Source organism: Ischnura elegans, chromosome 7 (assembly GCF_921293095.1).
Source record: "Ischnura elegans chromosome 7, ioIscEleg1.1, whole genome shotgun sequence".
NCBI lineage: Eukaryota > Metazoa > Arthropoda > Insecta > Odonata > Coenagrionidae > Ischnura > Ischnura elegans.
Window position 1 is genome coordinate 31,467,203 of NC_060252.1, and position 13,111 is coordinate 31,480,313.

Below are 13,111 nucleotides of genomic sequence, written 5' to 3' on the forward strand. Positions count from 1 at the left end.
TAAAAAAAAATGCATGGTAATTGAACATATTTCATAATACGATACTTTCAAGCATGAAATTTCATGAGATTTTCACTCTCTCGAATGTATCACAAAACTCGACAAACTACTACAACATAGCACTACTGAGTTTCTTGAGGATTCTTTCTCTCAGAAAAGTGTTTGATTTGTATTTAAATTTGTAGTGTATTTTTGACTAGTTTGAAAGATTATAGAGTAAACTCCCGGAATAAAAAAAATTATTATTAGTATTGTCATACATACAGACCCATGTTGAAATATGGATGATTCAGGCAAACTTGTTATCTCAGAAATGAAATTGTTGCGGATACATTGCAAACGAATCTTTATTTGCACCACGAGACGTTTCATGGTAACACAATCATATGCTGCAAAAAGTGTACACAAATACGTCCCAAGTAACATTTTTGGTTGGCCCTCTGTTGGCAGATGGTGGGACACAGCGGTTGGCCCATGGTATGATTTGGCCACCTCGCCAACCGTATCCCAACCAACGATTCCCCAATGATGGGCCAACAGAGCATTACAGTCGGGCCTTCGTATTCCCAACTATAGGCCAACCCCTCTCCAACGATACACCGTTGGCCCTTTTCAATTCTGCCATCCGTTTCCCAACGAAAGCTATATTTTACTGGCATTCCTCATTTTTATAGAATGAGAGTTAAATTAATTTACCTTCTCACTTGATATGATACCGGTACATAGATAGAATCTTTACCTTTAACTCCCGATAAATCAAAATGAAATTAAATACATTAACAATCAATGCTATAGGACAAAGTAAGGTTACAGTGGTTAAAAGTGGAAAACAAAAAATCAATATCAGTTCAGAAGGTCCCCAACTTTTCTTTTCACAAATTAGGACACTTTTTATTAGGACAAAATTAGGAAAATTTCAACAGCACCTTTCCATATTACAATATGGCACACACAAAAACTGTCCATCTTCTTTGTAGGGCAACAAAACACACTTAGATAAAATCTGGGTGGACTGTGCAATTTGCATCCAGGTACTAATTTTTTTACTACAAATATACCAATGGTACCACTTCTAAGAGGTAATTCCTCCTTAATTTCAAACATGTCACACTGCAAGATGTACACCCCTGAGTTATTTGATTCAATTGCCTTCACAATTCCTATTCTCTGGTCTTCGGTAACGAAATTGTTAAGTTTAGTCCATTTTACTTAATTGGATTAATAAGTGCAAGATTTAGGGATATTAATAGGAATCACAGAAACACTGATTGAGTATAATATAGTTGATGTATTTTCCATAAAATAATAATTGTGCAGTTGTTATTTAGGTTTACTCCTACAAATTCAATCTCATTCTCTTCAGAGAGGACTAAATCACTCACTTTGTCCATTGAAACACTGTTTTCATTAAAACTTCCACTTGTAATAGATATGCCACAATCTGAAAAAATATACATATCGATCTATCTAAATTAATGATGAAAAGTTTAAAATTCCACGAAACTATCTGTTTAAGGTAACATGATTTTAGGAATGCCAGTTTTGTAAGACTTACCAAATGAGGTCAATGCCTTATTTTTGTTAGAAGCACTCGACTTATTTTATTTAACTGCTATCACAAAGACATAGTGAATGATTAACATATAAAAGCAATCCCTAACAACCAAACAAGTTTTGGTTGTTAGGTTGCTAGGGAACCATGTGAACCGTATCCTGCAACTTATGCAATCGTACTATAATGTTATGATGTCCCAACAGTGGCCCAATGATAATCCATTTCGTAGGGCCATCGTTGGGGATTTCCGTTGGGCCAACAGCATAAACCATTTCGTTGGGCCGACGAACAATATCTGCGTTGGGCCAACAGTGGAATTTGGTAGGCATATCCACCCACAATGAGCCAACCGTGACTACGGTTCCCCAACCGAGGCCCAACGGTCAATGTTACTTGGGGTAGGTAGAGTGCACTTCATGCACAAAACAAAAGAAAAACTAAATACACATAAAATTCATCAGTAGACAATATTGGAAATAAAGATAACTAATACAGCTCAACAACCAAACAGACTAATAAAGGTATAGTAACAGTAAGAGTGGAGGTTTGCCAATTGTCTCTCTGATGAAAGAAAGAGTTGGGACCATAAAGATATGAATGGGCTAATGAGAGCATATGAGAACAGAGTGTTGAAGTACCTTTCTCCTACAGTTGCACTACCACATGTACATGGGCTCATTCATTGCAGCTGGAGGGTTGCCTTGACCTTACCATAAAAGAATATCCTGTATGACCACAAAAGGGTTACAATGAAATTCAAATGACATTCAATACATCCTTCCAATGTTTCCTCTTGGAGTATTGGTTTCTGCGTCCCTCATCAAAGAGAACTGCCGATGGAGCTCGGATTGGGATTAATTTTCGAATTCCACGCCCATCGACCATATTCTCATACACTTGCAGATACTCCCGACCATTGAAAATATTCACTTCCCTGCTAAAGTTATCACCATAATCTTGCCGAGAGGTGACCTTCATAGATGTGTTTCCCAAATCATCTTTCTTTCTTGGAATTGAATGTTTATGATTTTTGGCAGCCATCATCCACTTTCTGGCAAACACTGCATTCATTGCCATCCTTTCAAATGGTATTCCTACAGAATTAACTTTGAGCAGATGTTTTGCCTTAGTGTTCTTCCACCTCAAACACCGCCATAATGCCCGTTCTCCGAGAAAGGCCACTGCTGCTACTAGCAGTCCAATGCACACTGCCTTGTAAGTTGTCATCAAATCTGAATTCCTCAGCTGCCTTTCCTTGTTGCCCAGGTTCAGTGGACAGATCTCTGATTTGGGAAGGTCAGCATTCATGAGGTGATCAACTATTCCAGCCTCCACCAGAGAGGTCAACCTGCGGTTTGGGGAATAATTGGGTAATTATTCAAGAAAAAATATCTTCCATAACTAATTTCAATTTTTCCACCAATAAAATTTTAACCAGGGACCTGGAGTAGCAGTGGAGCGGAGCGAATTTTCATTGTTGCTCCGGGGTGCTCCACTCCGCTCCGGTCGGAGCGGAGCGGAGTAGGTCGGAGCAATGTCGGAGCGGAGCACTCGGGTGGAGGGCATGTCGGAGCTCCTCGGAGCGGAGCGAATTGCTATGATGCTGCTCCGCTCCGGTATTAATTTTGTGTTAACTTTGTTCCATAAATTCTATTGCCACCTGGAAGTGCGTATTTTCCAAATAGAATTAACCATAATTAATTATTAATAGAAATACCCACAATAAAACTTAATTAATTTAAATATAATGAAGGGTTACCCGCACGTGATGGCACAGCGATATTTAATAGCAATTCCCTTCGTGACATTTTTATTTAGAATACATCATTTTATAAAGAAATATCGGATTCTTAGCAAAATGATACCCTTGTAAAAGTTGACTAATATTCATCAATACGTCCATAGCCAAATCAACCATTATAACAAAAAATTTAATTGGAAATCAAAATTAAGCGATGCACTACTTTCCGCTATGTTTCAAATTTTAAGCATATGTTTAAGAATACGTCGGTAAAACCTTTCAACATGTTATATAATGTCTTCACAGCAATTACGCCAACTGCGATTTTTATCTTTCACGTGTATAATGTAGATTTTTTCCTGGCCGCAACAATAATTCACAATGATTATTATTTATGCGGGTTTTAATGGCACTGGAGAAACATAGTAAACTAATAAAATAATTTAATTTTGTGAACATGATTTTTATAGTTGAATATTACATGTTTTACATACTATTCTTGGCTATCAATAAAATTCAGAGATTTAACAATACTGCCATATACCTGGCCTTAACTAACTGGCCTTGTAGGGTATATATGGATATTTTATCTTATTTTTTGTTGATGTTTTTCACACTTATGAGCAAGGAAAAGAGCGTATTCCGAAGTTATGCGCTCGTGAATCCAAACTTAATTTTATTGTGATCCTCTCTGTTGAGTAAAAAATCAACAACTGATGGTTACCAAGGCCGTTTCATGCCATAATGTTTACGATATTTTTATGAATAAAAGTCGTCTGCAATTATGAGATTATTATTTTTCTATAGTTGTAAATATCAATTTTCCATCATTTTACAATCTAAAGATTATGATTAAAATTAATTAAAGGTTTATTACAAAGGTATTGAAAATTTGTGTTTCCCTTGTATTTTGCCTTTTTATTACATCTGAATTGTGAATCATCTGTATACAAGAAGTTTAAATACAACTGTTATGCAATTGTATCACAAAAATCGGTACAATTTGTAAATGTACAAAAGATATACCATTTGTAATTAAATGCTTGCATTGTTTGGGAAAGAAAATCTACATTTCAAAATAGGTGTTATCGCGGAATTCAGTTTAACAGACAGAAATTGCTCAGAAGAACCTCTAATTACAAAGCATGTTATTCGGAAAAAAATTATGGGCTTTGGTTAAAATATATATTAATTTTAAATCCAAGTACATATGTATTGTAAAATTTCATTAGAAATGCTCTTTACACCCAACGAAGGGCCATATCCTTAATATTTTAAACGTACTGCGTTATGGCATCGTAAAAAAACGATATCCCAGAATTTTGAAAATATTAGCCTACAGCATTTTTATTTTTTAATATCGCTCGAAAAAGAATTTTATAATGCGATAATAAAATTAATAAATTATTAAAATGGCGACACAAAGCCTGTCAAATTATAAAACAACAGAGATATCGATTATCGACTATCGTATTGTATTAATCCTTAAGATTATCACTATCATTATTTATTATTCAAAAGTATCTAACGCAAGGTATTTAAATAGAACACATATTGGACTGCCCAATTTGAAAAGTATTTTTTACATAATGAAAAGTAAAGAAAACTTTGTAATTCCGCATAAATATTTAATTTACGACCTAGGTTTCGACGTGGCACGTCATCGTCTGGTACAAATGCACAGAAGACAGAGAATAAACAGCCGCACACAAAATTTTTTTTTTTAATCTTAACTTTTCATCGTGTCAAGAAGGTTCCATTAAGTCACGCCTGAAACAAATACTTTTTTTTACATAATACTATTTGTAAATTGAAAGGTACTGGTATTAAATAATACCGCAAATCACATAGAATGTGTATTAATAACTCAACACAAAAATAGCCGCAGGGAATATCCGATGCGTGCCACGGCTGCAGAAGCGTGCATACGTCGATTTCCCGCCAAGAAGCGAAGCATTGACGTTTGTGTTCTGCTCCGCTATGCTCCAGCTCCATTGTCGGAGCGGAGCAGTTCCAATCCTGCTGGAGTGGAGTTCTCGCAAGAAATGCTCCGCTCCGGAGTGGAGCACCTAGGTCCCATTGTCGTCGCTCCGCTCCGGAGCGGAGCAGAAGGAATTGAACTGCTCCGCTCCGACAATGGAGCCGGAGTATAGCGGAGCGGAGGGGCGCTCCAGGTCCCTGATTTTAACCCTCCATCAGTCGCATCACATTTTGGAATGCTATTTGTCGCACGGCATCTCACAGATACCTAACATTTTGGGATGTTTAAACAAAAGGCATGAAAGTAGAAGTAACTGTTTTAACTACAATAAATCATTCAATGAATGTGTAATTTCATGAATGGAAAACAAATTTATGCATGATAGTAATGGAAATATTTGTAGAAATAAAAGACTTAATATTATACTTATTTTGAAGACCCTTAGTCTTTCTTTCATTAAAATTATATCAACATGTTTAATTTGGACAGTCTGTTAGACGCCGGGCAACCAACGGAGGTTTTAACACAATACCTTATGACAGTGGCATAACTAGGAATATGCTTTGGGGGGGATGGGATGTCCAGGGTGGTGACCCCTCCCCCAGGCAATATCTGGTAAAAGTCTTGAAAAATTACATGCTATTTGGCACTAAAAATTGAAACTTAGGTAGAAGCAGTTATTTTACGTCAAAACTAGTCAATACATAATTTTAAATATTTTTTAAATTTCTCTGAGGCTTTGGGGGGATCTATCCCCTCACCCCTCCCCATTTTATACCACTGCCTTGTGATACTATTAATTGTAAATCGAAGACAAAAACATTAATTGAAAACCAGTGTAATTGGCAAATATAAGTGGAAAATGAGTCAGAACAGGTAAAAATTATCATTTGAGGACCAAGTGCAAATTAAAACATTATTGGAAGCAAGGGGATACAATAATGTTGAAGACCCATAGGCATGAGAGGTAGAAGCAGTTATTTTCATTGAGCATTCTGCCTTACCCACAAGATTAGGTAAGGCTAAGAGTGATGAACAAGTTCATCTATGAGGTAGGCATGGCGGCACCATCCATCCAAAAAACAATAGGTGCATAGGCAAAAAAAGATGGAACCTAAAAGCATTGCGGAAATATATGGCTGAAGCACAGAGTTGTGAACTGAGTTTTTGGTTGTAGAAGTTTGTTTTGCTTGGTTGCCATCTTTTCACCTGCCATTAAGTTAGACACTTTTATTTCTGCTACACTATGCACATGCTTCTATCTCGTTTGCCAGTCTGAATCAGAACCTCCACTGTGCAAGTGGATCTAGAAAACAAGATGAACAAGTTCTTGTTCATCTTGTTTTCTATATCCATCCGCATTAGGTTTAGTTTTATTATTATTTTGTACATAACACATAGGTGGGTCATGAGCCATATATCTAAATGCCTAACAACAAAGTGACACATATGTATATGCAAATCCAATTCAAGCATGCAGAGTGATGTATTAAACCTAACTATTCTATAATCTGTTCACTTTAATAGCAGGTGAGCTTTCGTCAGAGCCCGAACATGCTCTGAGGGCTCTGCCGTAGGAGGGGTAGTATCAGTTGGGGTAGTATCCCCATGGGGGAGGGGTGGTATCAAGAAAAAAGAGAGCAGGAGCGAACTTAATGTTGCCAAATGTAAAAAGCTGCCCCAGTTTGCCCCTGAAAATGAGTGAGTCATGGGTGGCCACAGGGAGTTGGGCCTGTTGCCAAGGCAAGGCAGGTAACTCATTTGGAAGGCGGTGAGGATAATCCCTTGACAGAAACCCATGACAATGTCAGCTACCACACTGAATGTGGCACCATTGGTGAAAGGTATACAAGGAGAACACGTGAGGTTTGGCAACACTGCTCCATGAGCAGATTCACGATGCTAACATGACGGAGGCCTGAGAGAGACTGAATTTCCAAAGTGCTAAGCTACGCCTGCTGTCTGCCGATTGGCAAAGGAAGAGTCACGTGTCGAAAAACTTTCCCTCCCCACACCCAGTGGCGTAGCCAGGGGGAGGGTCCGGACCCCCCCCTGAAATATAAAAATGCCGTTATTTTCCTTCATATAAGAAAAAAAATATTGAAAAGTCATGAATTTACAAAATATTTCTTTAAAAAATGGAGTTTTCATAATTATGAAAAGTGTTAAAATTAGTTTAAAATCCATCAGTTAGTACCATGTTTTTTAAAAAAATTTTCCCCTTGGTTTTGGGCCCCCACTGAACAAAATTCCTGGTCACGCCACTACCCACATCCTCACTTGCTTTAGCCACACCAGCTCACCCACAAAGATAAAATCAACAGAGTCTAATGACTCACTTGGAGGTGAACAGTATCCGTAGCATACTGTTCTCAGGGAAAACAAATCCGAGGGGTATACTCAAGAATGGTTCAGGAGTGACGGCAAATGTGCATCGCTGAGCTTCCTCCACTCCATCCTCAATTTTTTTCAAGTAGTCCTTGTAAAGGAGACGATCAACAACCCTCTTCTCACGGATAAACATTAATCCCTCTGCAAAGAACAATTAAGTTAGAGCCTTGAAAAATGGCATGTATCTTGTTCCAAGTGCTGACTATAGTGGTGTATAACAAAATTAAAACTAAAGCATTAATTTTTAAACGTTCAGGGTAAACTGTACAGACCCTGGTCAACATTTGCCTGAATCTCAAATTTGAAAATTTAACCCCAGTATTTTAAGAGGAAAAACTTTTATAGTTGAGATACAGACAAATTTTTTCAAAGGTTTGCTCCTTAAGCACTTAGGAGATACCAAGAAGCTAGTCTAAGCCTTAACCAAGCAGTGTTTGAACAAAATATCGCTGGTTGAGCAAGAGTTCAACGCATTCAGTACTGAGCACATCAATTGACTTGGTCCCATCCATGCCGAGATACGGAGCACGTCAAATGACGTGCTCTGCCGGTCAGGCCAGGAACCCTTTCTCCACCTCCGTACATGACTAATATCCACTTCCGAGTCTTCTGATCATGTGTATGGCCTTCAGCAAGCTTCCCTCTTTCGAGCCATGTGTGCCCTTTGTATAAAGCAGTATTTGAATGGAAGTTATGGTGTGGAAACCTCCCTCTATTTTTCTTTCTTATTTTAACGGACAATTTCGACGACTATAGTGAAAATCGGTCCCACATTGAATGTGTTAACACCCTCTTAATACATAAAATTGACACAGTTCTAGCTTCAGGAGAGAATGATAAACCTTTTTTTTATTTCCTGTGATTATGACACAGCTCACACAATTGTGTTTGATATAGTTTCCTTCCTGGAGGACGAAATAGGTGTGAGCCTCAACAGAAAGAAATGTGTTTTACATCCCACACAAGTCCTTCCCTACCTTGGTGTTCGAATAGATACAGCAGCATCCACAGTGCGACTCATGCCAGGTGCCCTCTCTCAGCTGCACTGGGCCATTAAAATAATCCCGTGGCTTAGTGTGTTGGATGTACCTAAGCTTGCCGGCTATATAGCATGGGTGTGTTATATTATGCATTTACCATATTTTCTTATCAACAACGGTCACAGAAGAAATACCAAGTGGCTTGACAAGTGTTTTAGTGAACATATATTTCATAAAGTGAGACAGTGTGCACCGTTTAGGGTTAAACACATCGGATATGCTGATGCCACACCATTCCAGTGGGCGGTGGTGTCTCAACAACGAGAACTCGAGCATATCGAAGCCTTCAGCGAACAACAGCCAATTTACTTCGCCGAGGGAACGGCAGCTAGGAATAAAAGGAATGTCTATCATGTTTAATAATGTACCAGATTTTTCAGACGTTGTATTGTACATTGATAACCAAGCGGTCCTCCATGCGGTCCGCAAAGGGTCCGGTCCGTTCTTTGAAGATGAATTTTATTGTAACCTGTATTTGAGTTTAATAAATAATGCAACGCGTGGTGCATCTTGGAGGTTTGTCCCAACCGAAGCCAACCTGGCAGACTGTCCTTCTAGGACAGTTCTCCCTGCTGCCAATCTAGCCTAGGCCAGCCATTTTGGTCGGTTTGGACTATATAAGGCTGGGGATAGCTGGACCTGATGGTCGTGATTAAACGGGTTGAAGGCAGTTGGGACAGGTGCCCAGTCTCTCATCAAAGACTACTTCTACCAAAGTTAAGCTCGAAGTTGAAAAAAATTTTCAAAGGAAATATATTTATACATACCATTTCTTACAAGCTCCATTAAATCCTCATCAGAACTATTCACAAATTTTCCCAGGCCTTTCCCTATGGATTTCCTTAAATAATTGAAATTTTCATCGAGCTGAAAAGAAAAAAATATTCATATTGAGGCAGAATTTCATGCAGTTCCTTAAAAGGCTCAAAAAAATCATATCTTGCAGATCACTAAGAGTATGAGCCATTCCTCCCTCAAAGGATGTTTGAGCAGCTAGGCTTAAATTGGATTGAATAAAATTATGTTTGTATTGTAATTGGGACACATTGCATTAGCCCGGGGAATGAGAGCAGAACCAGACAAAACAAAAGTAGAGAGTAACTTCCAGGTTCTGAGTAATCTGAGGGTGATATTTTTTGGGAATGTTTAGTTACCACATGTGTTTTGGTCCTCATTTTTTAAAGAAAGCCCCTCTGAATCATGTTAGTTAAAAAATTTTGGGCTATGTTGCTGCGTCAATTTTCAGTTGCCCCCAACATTTCCCAATCAATGCTGGTCGCTCTTTCAAGGGAATCTTTTCAAAGGGAGATTCCCTGGAAAAAGTGATCAGCATCAGTTGCGTAACGTTGGGGCCACCTGAAAATTGACGCGGCAACATAGGACAAAAAGTTTCTAATGAGTAATATGTCAAGTACCCGCGAAAGTTTCCATGAAAAGTTCCCACTGAATCAGTAAAATTTAGAAAAACACTCATCGCTCATGGGACATTTTATATATCTCGTGCCCATTTGTTCCTCAGGTGTCATTGCCTGGTAGCATGATGGAGGATTACACCACTCACCTAGCTGCTCTACCGCCACCCTCTGAGTGAGGAAATGCTCAAGTGAACCAGATTCATAAATAATATAAGAGGAATGCAACACATTATGAAAATTCACACTCCTATATATTAGCAATCAAAAACTGCTATGAGTGCTAGTTTTGGCAGAATCTCACATAGAAAGAGGGTAGGACATAAGGCAAGGAAGAGTGAATGAAGGATAGTCCTCAATAAAAGCAACACTATCGACTTGAAACAAAGATTTCTATTTTTATTATTGAAAGTTTAAAATATACTCTTAATGCAGGTTATAAGAGTAAGATATGGCAAACATCAATACATAAAAACTTAAAATTTCCCATAATATTAATATTGAAAATCGTTAATTGCATGAGTTTGTAGTGCTGACAGCACTTCTAAATGTCTTGTTACTCTTTAAATAACTAAAGTACATGAAGGAACTTTCCAAATAAATTTAACAAACACACATGGAATTTCAGCAGATGATTATTTTGTTGGCTGAAACCCGTAGTATGTTCATATTCCTGAGGAATTTATTTAATGTATTTTAAGTACAGACACTTTCCATGATATCAAGCCTGAAAAGTTCACTGCTAACATTTTCTCATTTCAAAGTTCAACAGAAAAGCTATAAATACACTTACTTGTACCATAACTTCAAATGGGCTGCCGCTATGCCCTATCCAGCTATAAGATTTCCGTACAATGTCTAAAGGTCCATCAATGGGTAAAGTAAAACGTGAAAGGGTGAGAAAAGCTGTAAGATTTGCCGTATAGAAAGCTGTGACCACGGTGATAAATATCCACCAGGTTGCAAACAGCAATCGGGAGGAATCTGAAAAATAAACATTTACAAAATGTTACACTAGGTTAGCCTATGGGTACACACAGAATGAATATTTTATCTGAAACTGTATTTTTTAAATTCAAATACTTTTCGGGCAGCATTACACACAGTAGGCACTAACTTACATGTATTACTTTTAAATTATTATCATCAGAATTAAGAGCAACACCAGTACACTAGTACACCCCATTATGATCCTTACTCGTCTCAAGCCAAATATGTAGTTGGCTTTTTTTTTGTGGGCTACTACACAAAGTATGTAGTCTCTCTCTCAGTTATAACAGAATAGAATGATGCATTTACCTGAGATTGGATTGAGGGTTGACCCTTGCCTCATCAAAGCACCATATACAAACCAGACGCATGATGTCAACGAGAACACCTTGGATAGACGGGCACTTCCTCGGCACAGCCTGACACGGACCACCATTATGGTGTAGATGACAGGCCCGACAATGGAAACAGACAGTAAAATAAGGATCCAAACCTGTTGATCAGAAATGAAGGAATTGATGAAATCTACAATAACAAAAAAAAATTAATTCAATGGATTGACTATGACAGCTCTGTCATCAACAAATCACAACGTCCTTAGTCTTTCCTCATTGATATTGATTCCTAAAGTCTCCTCTTTTATTTTATCAATGGCTTTCATTGATGTGGACATTAAATATTAAGGGAGAAACTATTCAGGGAAAAATATGAATACCCCAATGGAATACCCTAGATAAAAAGACAATGTTAAATGCCGTAGAAACCTGCTCTTTAATTTTACACATAACTAAGGGGAAGAAATTTTCTGGAAAAGAAGATTTATTCAAGACCTAACGCTGCCAGCTGAAATATGGGCAAAACTCTTGTCCAAAATAAATTGTACATATCAACATGGGAGAAACCAAAATAAGATGTCTTTAATGGCAGTTTTACAAAATTACATATATCACATTATCCAGGGGTGCCTATTACCCTCATCTTTAGTGTCTCATCATTCCAAGCTTCTCCAAAAAGGATGACTTAACCCACTGCCCCCTAACTTTTTACTTAAATTACAGCTTTAAATGAGAAATTTTTTCAAGTCATCCTTCCCATCATACATTGTAATAAAACTTCTTCAAGTCAATACAATATTAGCTATGCAGTTGGCAGTATTTGGAATCATTAAGCAATATCCTCTGAAAAACTAACAGCATGAAATTCGTGCGTAGGTTTCCGCGGCGTTGTTCACGATGACTGCTAATTTCCGGGTTCTCCAGCCGCGTCTGTCGTTTATGGTTGACTACAGTTTCGGAAGCCATCCTGCTTCCGTCTTCAGGTCGAAGGTGAGAAGTTTTCATTTTTTGCCGTCTTATATAGCACTGGCCGATCTCCTCCTGTGCGCTGATTGGTCAGAACTCTCTTCCAAACGTTGCTGATTGGGTAGCCGTTGTCCCTGTTAATATTTTGTCTTTTGTAAATTTCAATTGCTTCCCTGATTTGCCTTGGGTAGTAGCGACTCTCTTTTGCCACTATCTTCGCTTTTTCGAATTCAATGTTATGGCCGGTCTCACTCCAAACATGCTCTGCAATGGCTGACAAGTGCAGTTGTTTTTTATTGGTAGCTCTCACATGCTCCTTCATCCTTGTCGCCATTCCTCGGCATGTTTCGCCAACATATGACTTTCCGCAGGAGCATGGCACTGTGTACACGCCTTCGCATAGTGCCTGCGGGATACGATCTTTTGGTCCAGGTACAATGTTTTGTATCTTGGTCACGCAATTGAACCTTGTGACCACGTCATGCTTCCTTAGTATCCTAGCAATACATTCTGACACTCCTGCTATGAATGGAATAGTAGGTTTGGTCTATTCCTCCTCCTCTGTGGCCTGGCGTTCTTCAGATGGTCGTGAGTGCATCTTTTGACCTTAGCGGCCCTTTTGAGGACCATTTTCCGGTCGTAGCCATTCCTGATTAGTGCTTTGGTCAGGTGCTTCTTCTCTGAATCTAATGATTCGGCG

The 13,111-nt window shown here is 38.4% G+C and overlaps 1 protein-coding gene across 5 annotated transcripts in view; it reads right to left on the bottom strand.

The window, feature by feature from the left end:
- Positions 1 to 1,943: 1,943 nt before the first annotated feature.
- LOC124162668 (glutamate receptor ionotropic, delta-1) overlaps positions 1,944 to 13,111 on the bottom strand; it is a 44,726-nt gene continuing 33,558 nt past the window's right edge. For all 5 annotated transcript variants that reach the window (XM_046539266.1, XM_046539268.1, XM_046539269.1 and 2 more), the window contains 5 exons: positions 11,420 to 11,603; positions 10,914 to 11,104; positions 9,476 to 9,575; positions 7,617 to 7,809; positions 1,944 to 2,903 (listed from right to left, as the gene is read on the bottom strand). In XM_046539266.1, coding sequence (XP_046395222.1) covers positions 2,312 to 2,903; positions 7,617 to 7,809; positions 9,476 to 9,575; positions 10,914 to 11,104; positions 11,420 to 11,603 — 1,260 coding nt within the window. In that variant the 3' untranslated portion in view covers positions 1,944 to 2,311. The remainder of the gene's footprint in view (positions 2,904 to 7,616; positions 7,810 to 9,475; positions 9,576 to 10,913; positions 11,105 to 11,419; positions 11,604 to 13,111) is intronic.